The sequence below is a fragment of the Barbus barbus genome (assembly GCF_936440315.1).
Source record: "Barbus barbus genome assembly, chromosome: 3".
In the NCBI taxonomy this organism is placed as follows: domain Eukaryota; kingdom Metazoa; phylum Chordata; class Actinopteri; order Cypriniformes; family Cyprinidae; genus Barbus; species Barbus barbus.
Window position 1 is genome coordinate 37,900,212 of NC_136731.1, and position 18,960 is coordinate 37,919,171.

General features: G+C 38.1%; 1 protein-coding gene across 2 annotated transcripts in view; it reads left to right on the forward strand.

Moving 5' to 3' along the window:
- LOC306853532 (C-type mannose receptor 2-like) overlaps positions 1–17,622 on the forward strand; it is a 40,694-nt gene extending 23,072 nt beyond the window's left edge. Inside the window, exons 10-28 of one of the 2 annotated variants that reach the window (XM_079391022.1) lie at positions 646–761; positions 864–1,012; positions 1,158–1,372; positions 3,129–3,271; positions 3,490–3,577; positions 6,157–6,319; positions 6,433–6,596; positions 7,398–7,566; positions 7,759–7,901; positions 8,516–8,630; positions 8,893–9,050; positions 12,967–13,075; positions 13,170–13,408; positions 13,486–13,651; positions 14,073–14,222; positions 14,314–14,433; positions 14,541–14,720; positions 15,427–15,456; positions 15,576–17,622. In XM_079391022.1, the coding sequence (XP_079247148.1) occupies positions 646–761; positions 864–1,012; positions 1,158–1,372; positions 3,129–3,271; positions 3,490–3,577; positions 6,157–6,319; positions 6,433–6,596; positions 7,398–7,566; positions 7,759–7,901; positions 8,516–8,630; positions 8,893–9,050; positions 12,967–13,075; positions 13,170–13,408; positions 13,486–13,651; positions 14,073–14,222; positions 14,314–14,433; positions 14,541–14,720; positions 15,427–15,456; positions 15,576–15,796 (2,838 nt within the window). In that variant the 3' untranslated portion in view covers positions 15,797–17,622. The remainder of the gene's footprint in view (positions 1–645; positions 762–863; positions 1,013–1,157; positions 1,373–3,128; positions 3,272–3,489; positions 3,578–6,156; positions 6,320–6,432; positions 6,597–7,397; positions 7,567–7,758; positions 7,902–8,515; positions 8,631–8,892; positions 9,051–12,966; positions 13,076–13,169; positions 13,409–13,485; positions 13,652–14,072; positions 14,223–14,313; positions 14,434–14,540; positions 14,721–15,426; positions 15,457–15,575) is intronic. The other variant, XM_079391023.1, reaches the window with a different exon arrangement.
- The last annotated feature ends 1,338 nt before the right edge of the window (positions 17,623–18,960 follow it).

Here is an 18,960-nt window from a genome sequence, read left to right on the forward strand (position 1 = left end):
CCCCCTCTTTTTTCTGGCCTTTGGATTTGGAAATTACAATAATTTTGTAAGGCAGTAACACTATTCTTTTGCTGCATTGTAGCCCTTTCTGAAAATAAAAATCTAGTTTTAACAATTTAATTGAAATTTTTGAGACAGACTGCTAAATTTTGAGTCATAGTGAGTTTATCATTGTCAGAAAATGAGAGAACACATCTGTCTCTCTGTAATGTCTTAAACAGTAGAGCAGACAGCCAGCAGACAGGTCAAGTTACTGCCTCTTTCCAAGTGCTGACGTGTAATTTAGATACATTCCTTAAAATGTGGGTGTCCGTGTGTGAATGCATGCATGTGTGTGCATGTTTTGTGCCTGTGAATTTAATTGTTTTGCCTTTGGTCTAATTTATATAGGTTATGCATAAATTCACCTACTAACAGAACCAGTTTTTAGACCAGCATGAATTCACAGCTAGTCCAGATTGGTTTATGCTGATGTTCATGCATTTAACACATGAACAGTGCAGTTGTCACTGTACATTCAACATTTAGCAAAAAAATAACTAGTCTTAAAAAAATATGCTGAACTGTTCAGAAACATTTACCAATGCATTATTTTTCATGCATAACACAGCACACTTTCTGTCTCCCTCTGGTGAATCTCCTCAGGGTTGGAGATGGCACAGTCCTTCCTGCTTCAAGGTTGGAGAAGAATCTCTAACCTTTAATGATGCTAAAGGAATGTGCGCTAGCAACAATGCCACACTCGTCATTATTAATAACAGGTACTGGACACAAGCCTAGCAACATGGATTTGTATTCAGCTTGTAATGCTCTTTCCCAAAATCGATGAATTATGAAGTAACTTATGAGGTGCGTGTTTCTAGGTTTGAGCAGGCCTTTGTGAGCAGCCTGGTGTTTGGACGATCTGCCGATCACTTCTGGCTCGGCTTGTATAATGAGAACAGCAGCGGCACGTTTCGCTGGATAACGGGAGAGGAGCTCACATACACCAACTGGAACAGAGACCAGCCAGGTACAGAAACAAACACGAGCGTGTGTATGGCATGACCATGTGTGCACCTGAATAATTTGTTTGTGTCTATCATTCCTTTTATCATTTGGTGCTAATCCAGAAAAATGCTGAGGATGAACCTGCCTTTTGTCTTGTGGTGTTGCAGCACAGATAAAGGGAGGTTGTGCGGTGATGGTGGCGGGGCAGGCCATGGGTCTGTGGGAGGTGAAGGACTGTGCCAGTGTCCGCTCCAAATACATTTGCAAACAGAATCAGGACTCTCTCATCCCCAGCCCCCCTGTTCCTCAGCCCACGCCCTCTCTAACAGGATCATGCCCATCAGGATGGAAAAGCACCAATAAGTTCCGCTACTGCTACAAGGTGTGTTTGTCATTGTGCGCCATTCAAAACTGAAATGCTTTCTAAATTACAATTTGAGTTGAATTTGCATAACTGTAACCTTAAATGTAATAAATATCGTTGAAAAATATAAATCATATTATTAACCAGCTCTACGTATAAAGCTGAATATATATTATATACAGATTTGTACGCATACCTACAGTAACACCCAGCTCTTTAAAATTAAGTTAGGTATATAATATTTATCCACTTTATTCACAGTATACTCACATAGAGCAATAAATACTATGCTATATAGCAACTCTTAAGTGCTTGATTGCTTGTATCATTGCAAAATGTAAACTATATTATCACCCAGCTCTAATCTGCTAAATGTGACTATAAGACATGAAGATATTATAAAAATTCACAACATGACTTTCTGTAGATATGTAGATTCATATATTATATTTTTATTCATTTAACATTTATTTTTTTTAAAGTTGAACAGTGCTGCTCAAAAGTTTGCACACCCCTTGCAGAATCTATGAAAATGTTAATAATTTTAACAAAATAAGAAGGCATTTTATTTTTTATTTAGTACCGTCATGAATAAGCTACTTCACGTAACAGAAATTTACATAAAGTCCAAAAAAACTAAAGAATTGCTGAATTTATTCAAATATAATGGCATACCTTTGATTCTTAACACTCTGTGGTTACCTGGATGATCCATGACTGTTTTCAAGTTTTATGATGGTTGTTCATGAGAAAAATCCTCCAGGTCCTGCACATTCTTTGGTCATTCTTCTTAAAATCTACACTGTAAAAAAAATTAGTAAAATTTACGGTAAAAAACTGGCAGCTGTGGTTGCCAGAATTCTACCGTAAAAAATACGGTAGCAACGTTTTAGGTTTTACGGTTTTAACTTAAATTTACAGTTAAATACCGTAATTTCTTTAACTGATATGATCTTAATATACCAACCTATTAAAGTACTGAAATCTGCTTTGTTCCTTTGAAATACACTGATAACCACCAAATGCAGGAGGTGATGAGAAAGTCACATGATGAGCCAAAGCCCATCTCAAGCAACTTTTAAATAATAGAATATACAGAAGGTGCACAGTGTCATTCACACAAGCACTAAACACCATCATGGTGAGACTCATTAAACTGAAATATGCTATAAACATTAATTTAACAACATTAGATGTAACATACAACCCTAATAAACATAACTGATAAGAAAAAACTAAGAAGAAACATAGTTATTTCAAAGAAAAAACGTCAAATTCAAACAGAATTTGAAATGGAACGCAGGGAATTCTGGGAACGTCAGTTTACGTTTTTTCCCTGTAAATTTTACAGGAACTTTCCGTTAACCATGTAACAGGTTTTTACCGTAGCATTTTCACAGTTTTTTACCGTTAAAATCACGATTATTTTTTACAGTGTATTTTTTCTTTGATGGATGCATACAATTCTTTTTTGACAGTAATCCAATCAGTTTAATCGATTTTACATATCAGGGAATAAAACGTCATAATAAATGATTTCAAATTCATCACAAAATTAATAATCACAAAAGTTTTTACTTCTGAGTTACAATTCAGTAAATTCTTCTTCCTGTTATTTCATTACAAATCCAGTTAAGCATCCTGTGAGTGTGTCCATTCAATTCATGAAGTGAACAAATTCATACATTTTGAATTTTGGTCAGTCCTGGTGTGGCGTCTGTGTGTTTGTCTGTATTGGGGTGTGTGTGGTCTGCTCATCGCTGTGCTTTTGTAGGTCTTTCATGCAGGTGCACTGGAGAAGAGACTGACTTGGATTCAAGCTCACAAGTTCTGCCAGAAACATGGAGCTCAGCTTGCCAGCTTCAGCACGCCAGAGGAAGAGACCTATGTCTTCCAGATCCTCCATGAGGCCTTCGGGTAAGAATCTAAAATCCAGCCCTAAAGCAACACTGTGTGTGCTTGTAATGTTTGAAGGTGTGATTTGTGTGAGAATGAATCAAATTTCCTTTATTTATCCGTTTTTACACTCAGGTTATGTTTGTTCAGTGTAAGATAAGTTAGGACTGTATCATGGGATCTTGTTAAAAGTATAGTAGTGTCTAACCACTCTGCCTCCTGATTGGCTGTGTGAGCAGGGAGTCGGAGGATCATGAGCAGCACTGGCTGTGGATCGGAATTTCCCGCAGGAATAGTGACAGTTGGACATGGAGTGACGGATCGGCTGTGAGTTTCTTAAAATACTGTTCATTTTTATTGTATTTCATTGTACTAGACCAGTGTGTGTGGAAATAACACTGATGGCTATTTTAATAACCATTCATGAGTATTAATGATATCCAGTATAATTAAGTACCGAAACACTCCACTGCCTCGGTCCCTAACGACTTCCGTCCTGTTGCACTCACCCCCATCATTGCCAAGTGTTTTGAGAAACTGGTTGCATCCCACCTAAAATCCTGTCTCCCTGCTACACTAGACCCATTCCAATTTGCCTATCGCCACAATAGGTCAACAGAGGACGCCATCTCAACAGCGCTTCACTCTGCCCTCACCCACCTGGACAGTCAAAACACACATGTGAGAATGCTGTTCATGGACTTCAGTTCTGCATTTAATACAGTAGTCCCCTCCAAGCTGATCTCCAAGCTCAGCCAGCTTGGAATCAGCACACCCATCTGCAATTGGATCCTAGATTTTCTGACTAACAGACCTCAGTCCGTCAAGTTAGATAACCTCTCCTCCTCCATCATCACCCTGAACACCGGCGTGCCACAGGGCTGCGTACTGAGCCCTCTCCTGTACTCCCTCTTCACCCATGACTGTGTTCCTGTTTATGGCTCCAACACCATAATCAAATTTGCAGATGACACCACGGTGGTAGGTCTGATCAAGGATGACGATGAGTCAGCCTACAGGGATGAGGTGCAGCACCTGGCTGTGTGGTGTGCCACCAACAATCTACAGCTAAACACCCAGAAGACAAAGGAGATCATTGTGGACTTCAGGCGGACTAGGAGTCATGCACACACACCCATCTACATCAACGGAGCTGAAGTGGAGCGTGTGTCGAGTTTCAAGTTCCTTGGCATCCACATCTCTGATGACCTCACCTGGTCCCATAACACCTCTACTCTGGTCAAAAAGGCACAGCAGCGCCTTTACTTCTTAAGGAGTCTTAAGAAAGTTCACCTGAATCCCAGGATCCTTGTGGAATTCTACCGCTGTACCATTGAGAGCATACTCACGAACTGCATCTCAGTATGGTACAGTAATTGCTCCGCATCTGACCGCAAAGCACTCCAGCGGGTGGTGAAAACTGCTCAACGGATTACCGGCACCCAGTTAACTTCCATTGAGAACATTTATCATAAGCGCTGTCTGGGCAGGGCAAGAAACATCATCAAGGATGCCTCTCACCCTAACCATGGACTTTTCACCCTCCTTCCATCCGGCAGGCGTTACAGGTGCCTACGCTCTCGCACTAGTAGGCTCAGGAAGAGCTTCTTCCCCGAGGCTGTGACACTTCTGAACGCCACACCACCAATCTAACCTGCACCTGCTTATTACTGCACTGGTCACAGTACTTTACACACATGCATTTGCACTACTCATATTTTGCACAGACTGCACATTGTCAAAGTCATTACACTATAAACTGTCTAAAGTTGTTACTGTACAAGCACAGTAAACTATTTCTAAAATATTGCACTACTGCTATTTTGCATAGAATACATTGTTCTATCAATACTTTGCACACTCATCCAGCTGTATTTATTTATTACCACTGTTCTCACGTTTCTGCTGTTCATAATGTGTATATATAATCTGTAATCTATATAATCTACATTGCTCTGTTCATATGTACATACAATCCCTACATTGCATTCCTATTTTATATTCTGTATATACTCTGCTCAATACTGTATATAGCAATTCCACTGTACATTCTGTAAATCTTATCTTCATTTACTCTGCACTTATATGTATATAAAACACTATATTCTTGCACTTCTGGTTAGATGCTAACTGCATTTCATTAGCTCTGTACTTGTACTCTGCATAAATGACAATAAAGTTGAATCTAATCTAATCTAATCTAATCTAAGAGGAACACTTTTCTGAACGTTATCCATGGGGCTGTGGGCATATTTAAGACAAAAAAAGTTGGAAAACACTGCACTAGACATCTATGAGTAGATGTTGTCAATCTCTTTGACTCCAAGGCCCCCATATTAATATTTTTGAAGACGCAAAACATAATAAAATTCCAAGACTTGTAAGAGCTAAATGTTTTTGAAAAAATGTCATTCATTTATTAAAAATATAAAAATAAAAAAATACTTTGGATAACTGGTAAAATGTATATTCATTATAAAAATGCTTATTTTTATGACTTTTCCAGGTCTAGAACTATTAAAATAAGTATTTCTCATATATATCCAGGTTTTCCAAGACCATGAGAACCCTGGTTCTTCAAAGATAAAAACTGAGGTTTTTGGAGGGGTAAATCAAGATAAGAAAGATCATGACAACATTTTTTAATGATAAAGTTTTTAAGGTTTTAATGCTTGTTTTGTCTAATTTAAAATCATTTGAAGTAATCTTGAGGGCGCTTTGTAAGTATGCTGATGCCCCCTAGTGGTCCCTGGCCCCCAGGTAGAGAAACACTGCCATAAAAAAACTTCACTACTGGCGCAAATATCACAGTATTGTTTTCTGCTTCCATTTCTTCAACATTGTACCTACATAGTAGTTTTTTGTTAGTGATTCTAACATGGAAAGTCTATTTTGTTCTCTTTCAGGTGTCCTATCAGAACTTTGGCAGGGGGAATTATGGGTCTGCTGAGTGTGGAGCAGCTAACATGGCTGACACCAACTGGCTGGTATCACACTGTGAGTCTGAGCTAGACTGGATCTGCAAAATACCGAAAGGGAAGGTAGAAGAGGAACCTGAGAGCCATGAAGGTCTGTGGCAGTGCACTCTTAAGACTGTAATATTATCAAAAGAAAAAGCTTAACAACTTTGTTTATGAGCTGAGAATGATTTATGTGACATTATTATACATTTGTGTGTGTAGACACCGGTTTAGAGTGGGTGGATTTTGAGGAGGCCCAGTATAAAATGTTTGAACATCGCTCCACGTGGGACCAGGCTCAGAGGATCTGCTCCTGGTTAGACGCCTCTCTGGTCTCCATGCACTCTCCTAAGGAGAATCAGTTTTTGGTTAGCACTTTACGCAAGGTAAGCACACATAGCAGACACAACCACACACCGTCCTAGTCTTAGAGGTATGCTTATGACATTAAATTAACAGCGGTTAAAGGATCAGTTTACCCAAAAAGGTAAGATACTAAAGGTGTACGGTACAAAAGCTGTGGTGGTACCTCTTTCAAAGGCACACTTTTGTTCCTTATTTACCACTAAATTATGCATATTAGTACCTTAAAGGTACATATTAATACCTAAGGGGAAATATTAGTACCTAAAAGGTACAGGTTAGTCAATTTTGTAAGGGTTCAACACCAGTGACAAATTTTGTACCTTTTCCTCTGAGAGTTTATAAGTATCATAAAAGTATCATTTTGTGTGTTACTGAAGATAGAAGGTAATGGAAATTAAAAAGTAAACAGACAATTTAATTTTGGGATGAATATTTTGCATAAAGACGTTTATTTAATGAAGTTCCTAAATGTAAGTTAGGGAGGAGCGAGCCCATCTAATCTTTCAATCAACAGCCAGAGTATATAAGCAGCTGCTTACCTCTCTCCAGTCTCAGCTGTTCCAGCATCCCTCCACCTCCCCAATCTCCACCTTCATCTTAGGTACCTTGCCCTTCGTAATCGTCTTATATCAAGTCGCTGGGGGGTATATCAGAGCTCGAGTTGAAGCTGCTTCATCGAGCCCCTCATCAGTGGACAGCAAGCCAAATAAGTTTACTCTATTTCCTAATGATTATATGGGCAAACGAACTCGTTAAAGGCTTAATTCTATATGAAATGTATTTGCAATACTAACCAAGAATTGTGTGTTTACTGTGTCCAGATGTCCCGCAAAGAAAATGACCTGTGGTGGATTGGCTTGCACAGTTTTAAGCACGATGGAAGATTAAGGTGGTCTGATCATTCGGTGCTCAATTATGTGTCCTGGGGAATAGGACAGCCTCGACCAATCAGCAAAGAGCCCAAATGTGTCCAGATCTCCGCCTCAAAAGGTTTGGTCCCCTTTACACACATATAGAAACAGAAAGTATGTCATCTTCCCTTTGAATTGCACCGGTTTTGATTGCACATTTTATATAAACATAAGAAAGGAATGCACAGATGTTCCGACTTTTTGAAGTTATTTTGTGGAATATGTGATTCAACAGCAGTGAGTTCAGTCAATTACTTTAATGTTCTCTCAGGTGACTGGTCAGATCAGAGGTGTCATGTTGATCTTCCATATGTGTGTAAGAGGGTGAATGTGACAGGGACCACCCCTCCCACACCCGCTCCTCCTCTCATACCTGCCGGCTGCCCCCAGGCCTGGACTCCTTTTCTACACAAGGTGAAAATTCCCTCCCACAGACTGTCTGCTTTTATACATTACTACACTTGAAAGGTTGCACTGTAATGAAAAAAATGTTTGTTTGTTTTTTTCTCGTTCAGTTTGCATTCAAATTTATTTTTACTCATTATTTGAACGATTTTGGATCATCGCTTTTTTATATACTATATATAAACGTAATACTTTTTCTAAGAAATGAAAGATGACATTGGCTTAAATGCAATTGTTTGTCTTTCAAAACCTACCTAAAATAATTGTGAAACAGTCTCACATTTCATTTTACTTTTGTAATGTGAAATATTTCTATGTGAAATGGGATATTCATTGAGAAATATTAGGTGGAACTTGTTTCTGCCAGGAATTGATTAGATCATGAAAAGTTATCTATATTTGACAGATTTTGGAGGGGTTGTAAAAATCTGATTGCTTGGTAATGGCAGCCAAAAAGGATAATTATTCTTCTTGTGATGATGCAAGAAATTACATCTTGATTACATTGTTTTGTTTTTATTTGGAATGTAAGAGAATAAAGATCTAGCAAAATCGTAGGGAAAAATATTAATTTTCTTATATCAGTAATCTCTGCATTCTGTTTTTTCCCCTCATTCTAACAGTGTTATAAGGTGTTTGGAGAAGAGCCGTCGAGTCGTAGCACTTGGGAATCTGCCTCCAAGACGTGTCTGACACATAGAGCCACGCTAGTGACAGTGCCAAACCACAGAGTTCAGGGTAAATCAAACCCCCCCCCACACACACACACACACACCACAGAAGGGAAGCTAGGTTACATTAAATTGATAGTTCACTCACAAAAATTACAATTTTTTTTTTTTAAGTATAAGAATCATAGACACCTTTTATGAATATTGGGACTGACATGCTCCAATGTCTCTGGCGCTTACAGCCCTCAATTTGTTTTGTGTTGCATAAATTTGTGTGAATGGAAACAGACTAAGCTCTGCATTTGATCTATTTCTTTCTCTCTCTTCAGCGTTCCTTGTGACTCTGCTGCCCAACAGCAGTTTCCATGCGTGGGTGGGGCTCACTTCAGAATCACAGGCTCAGTTCAAGTGGTCTGAACGTGGGTTCCTTAGCTATACTAACTGGGCCCCTGGAGAACCAGTGGACAACAGACAAATGAAAAGCCCGGTATCTATCTATCTGTCTATCTGTCTGTCTGTCTGTCTGTCTGTCTGTCTGTCTGTCTGTCTGTCAAATTCAAATTCAAATTGAAATGAGCTTTATTGGCATGACTTGCACAGTATTGCCAAGCATTGTTCATTACATGAATAAGGAACACAATTATATAATACATAGATCAAGAATAGATCTGTAAAATAATTAAGTAAATATGTACATGTATACTTTCTCTTTTTACAAGAAAAATATTTGAGACATTGTTAAAAAAAAAAAAAACCTTTGTACAACATGTAAGAAATGATCTTGCTTCAGTTTTGTCCACTGGCTGACAGTCTTAGTTTGTGACAGGCTGATACACGTCTTGCTGCTGTTGTGATCATTTTGGAATTTTCCCCTAAAATGTGACTTAATTTTTCTGCATTTGTTAATGCCATAAAATTTGTTTTAATTTGTTGGAATTTGGGGAAATGTGCAGCTCTAATGTTGTGATAGTAATCACAGTGCAGTAAGAAATGTTCCTCTGTTTCCAGCTCTTTCTGTGAGCACAGTGAACACAGTTTCTGTTCTCGTGGATGCCATCTTTGTCTGTGTCGTCCTCTCTCTATAGCAGGACAGTGATCACTCAGTCTGTACTTCGTTGGTGTCTTTCTTAATTTGTGATCTTTTATACAGCTCAGGTATTCTGCTGGTTTGCAGTCTCTTTTCAGGTGTAAATACAACGCCATCTTCTTTTGTATTTTAGTGGCATCTTTCCAATAGGCGATGTAGTTTTGTTTTTGTAACTGTGTGATTCGGTTGGGCTGGATTGTGCTGTGCTGGTTTGGGTTTAGTGTGAGTACCAGCTGTAAAAGTGTGCTCTTCTGCAGGTTCTGCTCCTGCCACTGCAGGGCTTCAGCCTGGTAAGAGCTCGGATCACTGTATTTCAGGTGCTGGTGGAATTTCACAGCTCTCTTTTGAATATTAATTAATAGTGGGTATTGTCCTAATTCAGCTCTGCACGAGTTGTTTGGGGTCGCTTTCTTAACTTTTAAGATACTTTTACAAATTTGGGTATGCATAATTTCAATTTCTTCTTTTTTTCCCATTTAGAGAAATTTTGGGTTTTTAGAGGTCCCCATATCTCACTGCCATATAGTGCAATTGGTTCGATTATTGCTTTTAGGATTTTTAGCCGGGTTTGAATTGGAATTTCATACTGAATTGTATTTTTGATCATGTAGAAGACTCTCAGTGCCTTTGCTTTCAGTGCATTCACAGCCAGATTGAAGTTTCCCGTTGAGCTGAATTTTAGTCCCAAATAGGTGTATTCATGGGTGTGTTGGAGGACCTGGTTTTCTGCTCTGAAAGTGTATTTATTTTCCTTACACCTGGGTCTTTTTTGAAAAATCGTTATTTTTGTAAGAGCCCATGTTTGACTGAATGTCTCTATGATGTCGAGGAGCTGTTGTAGTCCCTCTTTTGTTTTTGACAGAATGATTAAATCATCTGCAAAGAGGAGACATTTGATTTCTGGTTCAGTTAGAGTTGGGCCGGGGGCAGTCCAATTGTTTAATTCTTTGAATTGCTAATTCATTTATATAAATGTTAAACAGAGTGGGGCTCAATGGACAACCTTGTCGAACTCCTCGTCGTTGAGAGAAAAATTCTGTTCGTTGGTTCCCTATTTTTACAGCACATGTATTGTTTTTATACATGGTACTGATTAAATCGAAAGTTTTCCCTCCAATCCCTTTTTCCAGTAGTTTTAGAAAGAGTCCTTCATGCCAGATTGAATCAAAAGCTTTCTCAAAGTCAATAAGGCAAGCAAAGATTTTGGTTTTGTTTTTGGTGTACATGCTTATGAATGATAGTGTGGAGGGTATAAATGTGGTCAGATGTTCTGTGTTTGGCCAGAAATCCAATTTGACTTTTCTCCAAGATTTTGTGGGTTTTGAGAAAGTTTTGTAATCGTATGTTAATAATCGAACAGAATATTTTCCCCAGGTTGCTATTGACACATATGCCTCTGTAATTGCTTGGCTCAAACTTGTCTCTTTGTTTAAAGATGGGTGTAATTAGGCCTTGATTCCAGGTGTCTGGGAAATATCCTACACTCAAAACAATATTGAATAATTTGGTTATTGCAGTTTTTAATTTGTCATTTGTGTATTTGATCATTTCATTTAATATTCCATCAATGCCACGTGCCTTGTTGGGTTTCAGTGCATGTAGTCTGGCTGTTAGCTCATTTACTGTGATTGGGAAATCCAGGGGATTCTGATTGTCTTTATTTTTTTCTTTCAGGATTTCTAATTTGGTTTTTATTTCATTTTGAGCAGGATTTGTTTCAATTGGTTTGTACAGATTTTCAAAGTGTGTCCTCCATATGTTCTCATTTTGAATGGCCAATTCTTCCTTTTGTGGTCTATAGAGAGTGTTCCAATTGTTCCAAAAGTTATTCTTGCTTCCTTTTTTGCTTTTAGAGTTTGTTTGTACACTTTAAGAACTTCGTGATATTGAAGGCGGAGTTCTTGGTTGTCAGGATCTCTGTTTTTTTATTTGATAGATTTCGTACTGTCGTTCTAATTCTTTTACACTCATCGTCAAACCACTTTTCATTGGTGTTTTTCGGTTTTCTTTTTGATGATTTTTTCAAATTGCACATGGATGCTGAATGGTGGAATATATCTATAATGTCCTTTAGTGCCAGATTTATGCCTACTTTATTTTGTGGATATGTGTTAATTATAAATTTGTCCAGTAATAATTTGATAGTTTGACTTTCCATTGCAGTTTTTCTTTGCTGTTTTTTAACCATTTGTAGGATTTATGTAGCCTTAGTAAATGAGAGGGCTGTCTGCATATTTCATTGTTTTGAGTTAGTTTTAGATAGAGTGTAATTTTACAGAGGTGTTTGAGAACTGACTGTGAATGCTCTGAGATGCACTTGATCAATGTCTGTGATGAAATAATCTACAGTACTGTCATCAAGAAAGTAATTAAAGGTATAACAACCAAAAGAGTCTCCTCGTATGCGACCGTTCACTATATAAAGGCCCAGTGATTGACAGAGCTGTAGTAGGCTTTTCTCACTTTTGTTTGTGAAGCTGTCATAATTCTTTCTGAGGTGATATGAGGGCAGAGAGTGGCAGGTGTTTGTAATATATTTGTCTCCTTGTGTGTTGACAAAGTCGGGTTCATTTCCAATTCTGGCATTTAAGTCGCTACATATTAAAACATTTCATTTTGTCTGATAGAAAAGGTTTCTTCATTGTAATAGGGAGATTCAGCCGGGGGTAAGTATGTGGCACACAAGAATATGTGACGTCTGTGGATACAATATCCTTTTGGATTTTTAGCCAAATGTACTATTTTCCGATTTTTATAGATTTGCTTGAGTCTATGAGTTCTGTTCTGTACCATATCAGCGTTCCCCCGGAGTCTCTGCCCTGTGTCACCCCTCTCAGTTTGGTTGATGGTAAAATGATTTCTCTAAACCCAATTGGGCAGCCAGTGGACAAATCTCTTACATTCCATGTTTCTTGTAGTATTATAATGTCAGAATAATGAATTTCTCTTTTGAAATCTGAATGTTGGCTCTTAACACCAAAAATGGAGGACCTAAGTCCTTGAATATTCCAACATGAGATTATAAAGGAATATGAGCCCATTAATCACCTTTGTTATTTCAAATACAAGACAAACGTCAGTATGCTGATATATATATGTATTTTTTACATTAATACATTAAATAATATGAGATCTCTAAGAGGTTCTTTTTAAAAAATAAATATATAAATAAAACACACACACATACATACATATGGGCTACGTTTAAATACACATGTATCTCTCTCTCTCTCTGTCTGTTTGTCTGTCGACATTATCTGTCATTTATAAATCCAGCCATCTACCCATCAATCTGAGTATATGTGTGTCCCATTAGGGTAACTGCATAGTGCTTCTCCATGGTAGTCCTCCCCGGATGATGGGCATGTGGGCATCTCGCAGGTGTGATGCAGAGAAACATGGCTTCATCTGTATGAAGGACAAAGGTACATGAATATCTTAAATTCAAATGCTCACACAAATATGCATTGTACTATATACCTTGAACCACTAAAATATCCTGTGCGCATGTGTTTCCAGACCCTGCCTTGCCTCCTGGTGTGGACCCTCTTCCTCCATTATTAGATGGCCCATTAGAATTTGATGGCGTGCAGTACCGGATCTTGCAGAAGCCTCTAGACTGGATCACAGCTGTGGATCTGTGTGAATCCATTAACGGAGCGCTGGCAGCGGTGCGGGATCCTCGGCAGCACGCCTACCTCACCCTCCTCCTCAGCACGCTCCGCAAACCCGCCTGGATCGGGCTACACAATGACGGGGTGAGACATTGTGTGCGACTTGTGTGTCTCTTCCTCTGACATCTCAGAGCTTCAGCAAAAGCTTCTTGTATTTCCAGGCTCGGAGCTACACGTGGTTGGGTGAAGAGGAGCTCACATTCACTGACTGGCGGGATGGAGAGCCTAATCAAATGTATGGATGTGGTCACATGACCATTGAAGGCCAGTGGACTGTGGCTGCTTGTAATACAAAATTAAATGCTGCCATCTGTGAAATTAACACAGGTAAGAAAGTGTTAAAGTATGCTTCTGAATACTTTCATACTACTAGTACTATTTATTTGCATTGAATTTCCAAATGAAGTTCGGTAAGCATCCAAGTTTGACTCATTATTTGACTGGGACATTAATTGCGATTAATCACATTAGATTAATCATTTGAATGTTAAAAAACATAAAAATTTGAAATGTCAAAAATCAAATGTTCATATTTACATTAACTTACCAAAAATGATTTTTAATAGTTTTAGTTTACAATAACAGCAATTGTGTATATTATACTGTATAATATACACTATTGCTGTTATTGTAAACTAAAACATACAGTGCAGTATGCTAGTTTTCCATTTTATATATAACCTGTGTGTAGTTGGATCCGTCTGTGGTGTTTTTTGCACAAATTTTGCTTGTTGTGTTTTTGTGTCAGAGAGAACGATAGAACACAGGTGGATGTATCCGGGTTTTTGCCCACATCCTGTAGGTAATTGGTCCTGGGTTCCTTTCAGAAATCAATGCTACTCATTCATCCTCCACGAGCTACAATTTAAACACGAGGCCATACGTATGTGTAACAGAGGTAATGTTTACACATGGGGAAAAAACAACAAAATCAGCACAAGAGCATATTACACACAATAATGTAACTAATCTTGTTTTTCCTTTCTCAGTGGGAGCTAAGCTGTTGTCAATATTAGATGAAAACGAGAACAGTTTTGTATGGGAGCACATGCAGAGTTTTCAACAACAGGCCCACGGCGCTTGGCTTGGAATGATCTTTAACTCCAAAGGCAAGTTCATTAATTATACTGTTAATTATAATTATACTGTTTCCTTTACTGACCTGCAGTTTGGATCTCCTTTATCTAGACCTGTGTGTATGTGTTCGATTCCACAGAAGGCAGTCTGGAGTGGTCAGACAGTCAAGTGGTGGACTACAGTAACTGGGAGCAGCAGGACGCTAATCTGAGCATGCTGTCCGTCAGCAGCTGCTTCTGGGTTCAGAGCAACACGGGCCTCTGGAGGCCTGGGTCTTGCAAAAACCGCACACATGGGGTCATCTGTAAACGACCACGAGGTATGGAGCGTCACATACATACAGAAACATATCATATATATTTCCATATACAACTGGGGTAAAAGCTACACACACAAATTAAAACATTCCTGTCTGTACTCACAATCTCATCCAGACTTTGCGAAGAGGTTGTTATTGAATGACCCATAGCTCATGTTTAAGCTCAGCAAACCACTGTTGCTCATTTTATGTTGAAACAAAAGTTAACATCAGTGTTGTTATTGTTAAAAATCAGAAATTGACATAAAGCTGACATAAAATTTAATATAAATATTAGATGAAAAACCTAATCTCAATCAATTTAAATAAAAATTAGAAATGTTGATTGGCAGATATATATATATATATATATATATATATATATATATATATATATATACACACACACACACTCACCAGCTAAAAAATACTAGTATTCTAATAATTTTGGCCACGACTATTCAAAAGGAATGAGTAAATAAAGTAAATAAATAAATAATATAAAAAAGTTTTGCATAGGAGTCTCAAAAGCACAGTATTGCTCTAAGTGTCAGTAAGCAGGTGAAAAATGACCATGGTCATGATGAGAAATGTACAAAAAACCTTGACTAAGTTGACCTCAGGGTAAAAAGAATGAGAATGTATGGCAGAAATCCTAATATAATTATAATATACAGTATAATAATTCACATTTTGAGCCCAATTTTCCTCTTTCTTTTCTTTTCAGTAGGAGCCACAGCAGAGCCTGTAGTTCATTGTAAGTTCTAATCATTTGTAACCTCAAATTTACCTAAAATATGTTGACAAAGTTCAGAAATGTATTAAATGAACACCCATGAATGTTTTGTTTGAATAGTTATTGTCTCTTTCTTCCAGCTGGTGTCGACCATCTCCATGTATTGATTCAGGTCCTGGTTGCAGCCCTAGTTCTGATTGCTCTGGTGGTGGGAGGGATTTATCTGTATCGTAGGCGGAGCTTCGGCTCCATGGGCACCTATGAGAGCGCTCGCTACAGCCGCACTAACTCCGCCCCCTTTGAGGAAGCTGAAAAAAACATTCTCGTTTCAGACATGGAGTTAAACGAACAGGGCGAATAATGCTGGATATGTTTACACTGATTCAAAAACACCTAGGAAAACAAATCTGCTATGGCAGCAACTGAATTTACGTTTAAAATGAGTTGTGGTTTTTTTGTGTTTATTTTTCCAGAGACATTGAGAGAGCTGTGTAGAGCACAGCAGATGATCAACCGAAATCAACAGACAGAACTCTTTCACATCCATCTAAAGCATGTCAACCAATCACATTCCACCATCTCAAATGAGCTGTTTGGATTGGCTAGTGTGGAAGATTATTTTTATCCGGTTATGGAAATCCAGTTTATATGCATATTTTTTCATGTCCCTTATGTCATAGTTATTCTTTAGTGCCAAAAGGGAACAAAGCCCCCCCCCCCCCCAAAAAAAAAGAAAATCACATTGAACTTCCAGACTATGAGAGCGCACAATCACACCAACTACAAGGGAACACCACAACAGTATTTTTCAGACTGTGACTTTTGAAGTTATTTGTTGTGACTTTTTTGTTGCTGTTTCTTAACATTTGTGCAGCTGAATTCGATGTTCTCTGGGTCAGAATTCAGGTCCCCCATGCATCAATCTGAGAATGATAATCATAATAATTACACATCAGATGAAACGATGGTATGTTTGAAGTTCAGTGGTGCGGAACCAAAAAAAAGAGCTGCGGACAGAAATAGACAGATGAAAGTGCATGAGAATGAGCCTGTCACAAGCACCGCAGTATCTCTCTCTCTAATCACATGCTGGACACAGTGCTGCCCAACAGGAAGTCTGACCTCACTGTAACGGTTTGCTTGATCTCAGCCAGTACAATGAGCTCATCCAAACAGTACAGGGAATGAAACTTAAACTTTGTTCTTTTATCTCTACTTTCTCTGTCTTTTCAGCTCTTAACTTTTTTTTCTTCGGCTCTTGGCAAGGCCTCGAGGTGAAACAGTGCTGTGGCCAGCTGTGAAATGTCGAGTCAGCGAGTGGAGCAGATCTGGAACCAATCAGGACACGAGGGCAAGGCAGGAGAGAGAGAGAGAGAATAGTGAAAGTTAAATGGGTTTTACAAAAAGGATTAAGGGAGGAGAAGATGGAGAGAAGGAGACAGTAAGAGGTGGGACTTGCAAGAGAAAGGGATGTTAGGTGAGCAGGAGTTACTGGAAGCGTTGGCATCTGAAAGGGGAGTTACGTTACTGTTCTCTGCTGGATATTTGCACAAATAGCTTATCTAAGAGCATTTGTAGTGCTGTAGATAGGTTGGCCAAAGAAATCAAGTCTAAATGTTGTTACAAATGGGTGCAGTTGTATTGATTGTTGCCGTTACATTCATTATACATTTATTTGTCAAGGATTTAAGGAATAATATGTGTTTTGTATATTGCCTTAAAGGGAAAGTTCACTCAAAAATTATTATTATTATTTTTTTTTATCTCCTCCTAAGGCCATCCGAGATGTAGATGAATATCAGAACAGATTTGGAGAAATGTAGTGAATGGGTGCCGTCTCTGCAGTGAATGGGTGCCGTCAGAATGAGAGTCCAAACCGATCGAAACATTACAATGATCCACACAACTCCTGTCCATCAGTTAACATCATGTGAACCGAAAAAGCTGTGTGTTTGTAAGAAACAAGGAATTTTTTTAAAGCAATATTATGGATAAGAGTACTCATATTTAAGTGGAAAGCAACATTTGAAGTTAAAACATCTTAATGATGAATTTGTTTCTTACAAACACAGTTTTTCGCTTCACAAGAGATAACTCGATGGACTGGAGTGGTGTGAATTACTAGTGAATTATGTTATCAGCTGTTTGGACTCTCATTCTGACGGCACCCATTCACTGCAGAGGATCTGTTGTTGAGCTAAATTGCTCAGTTAAAAGATAAATTTCTCCAAATCTGTTCTGACGATGAAACAATCTCATCTACATCTTGGATGGCCTGTGGATGAGTAGATTTTCAGCAAATTTTAATTTTTGGGTGAAAAGTAAGTAGTGCTTGCCAGTGCAAAACTCATCACAGTGATAACAGGGCGGTTGCTAGGATGTTGCTATGTGGTTGCTAAGGTTTTTTTTGTGCATTTCTATGCAGCTGCTTACTGAAAAGAGCTCAACTCCAAGTTCCTATGATAGTTTGATAGTTTATAAGCGTAATAACTAGGCTTGAGAGTTTGTTCATATCCCTAACCCTAAGTGTGAGGAATACAATTAATCATTCTTGTTTTAATAATCCGTAACCAGTGCTTCCATATATCCATACTAACTTTACTCGCAAGCCTTTGTTTTTAGAGAGCTAGGTGGCACCAGTTCAGCACTTAGCTATAGACTATTCTTCACTTTAAACTTTCTCGCTCAGTTAAAACATCGTGTTTGCTTAGCATTTCAGTTATATCTATGACAATAGATTTGTATGAAATGGCCTTTAATATCATTTTAAGAAATGACATTACTGTGCGGTTAATCTGAGCAGAAGTAAAGCGTATGCAGTACAACATCAGGCGGTTGTTTCTCAACTCTCAAATGAAATGTTTGACTTTATAGATTATAAAGAGCATCAGATTATGTGATTTCACCACATATATAGCCTATGATATCACACAGCCATCAGGACATTTCACATGGGCATGCGATTATGCAATAAACATTCTTAAGATTTGTGAAACAGTTTGTATGAGCGGTTCAGATTGATAGCTCTCAACAAATACAGAATGGGAAACACTTTTTATGACTGAATGATTGAAAGAAATTAATCATCTTCGGTCCCTGTGAAGACAATGAAAAATGTTCATTTTTATGTTTGTTTTGGATATTTTGTTTTATGAAGTTGCTTTAAAAAAATAATAAAGAATATGTTTGCTATGTGACTGCAAAAAAAAAAAAAAAAAAAAAAAAAAAAAAAAGTTTGTCTTGACAGTATCCAGAGATGCATTTCAGTGATTCTGAAAATCCTTAGAATGGTCTTTTGAAACTTTTTGCTTGTGGAATGTGAATCTCCAAATCCATTTGAGCAATTGCACTAAACAGAATGTGTCGCTAGGGGGCAGAGTTTGCTTTTAAATATTCTCATCAATAATGAAGGGGGTTTCGTCAGGGTTATTATTGAAGAAGGACTAAAGAAAATGTGTATATATACAGTACCTTTTAAAAGTTTGCAGGCAGTAAGTTTTTTTTTTTTTTTTAAAGAAATTAATA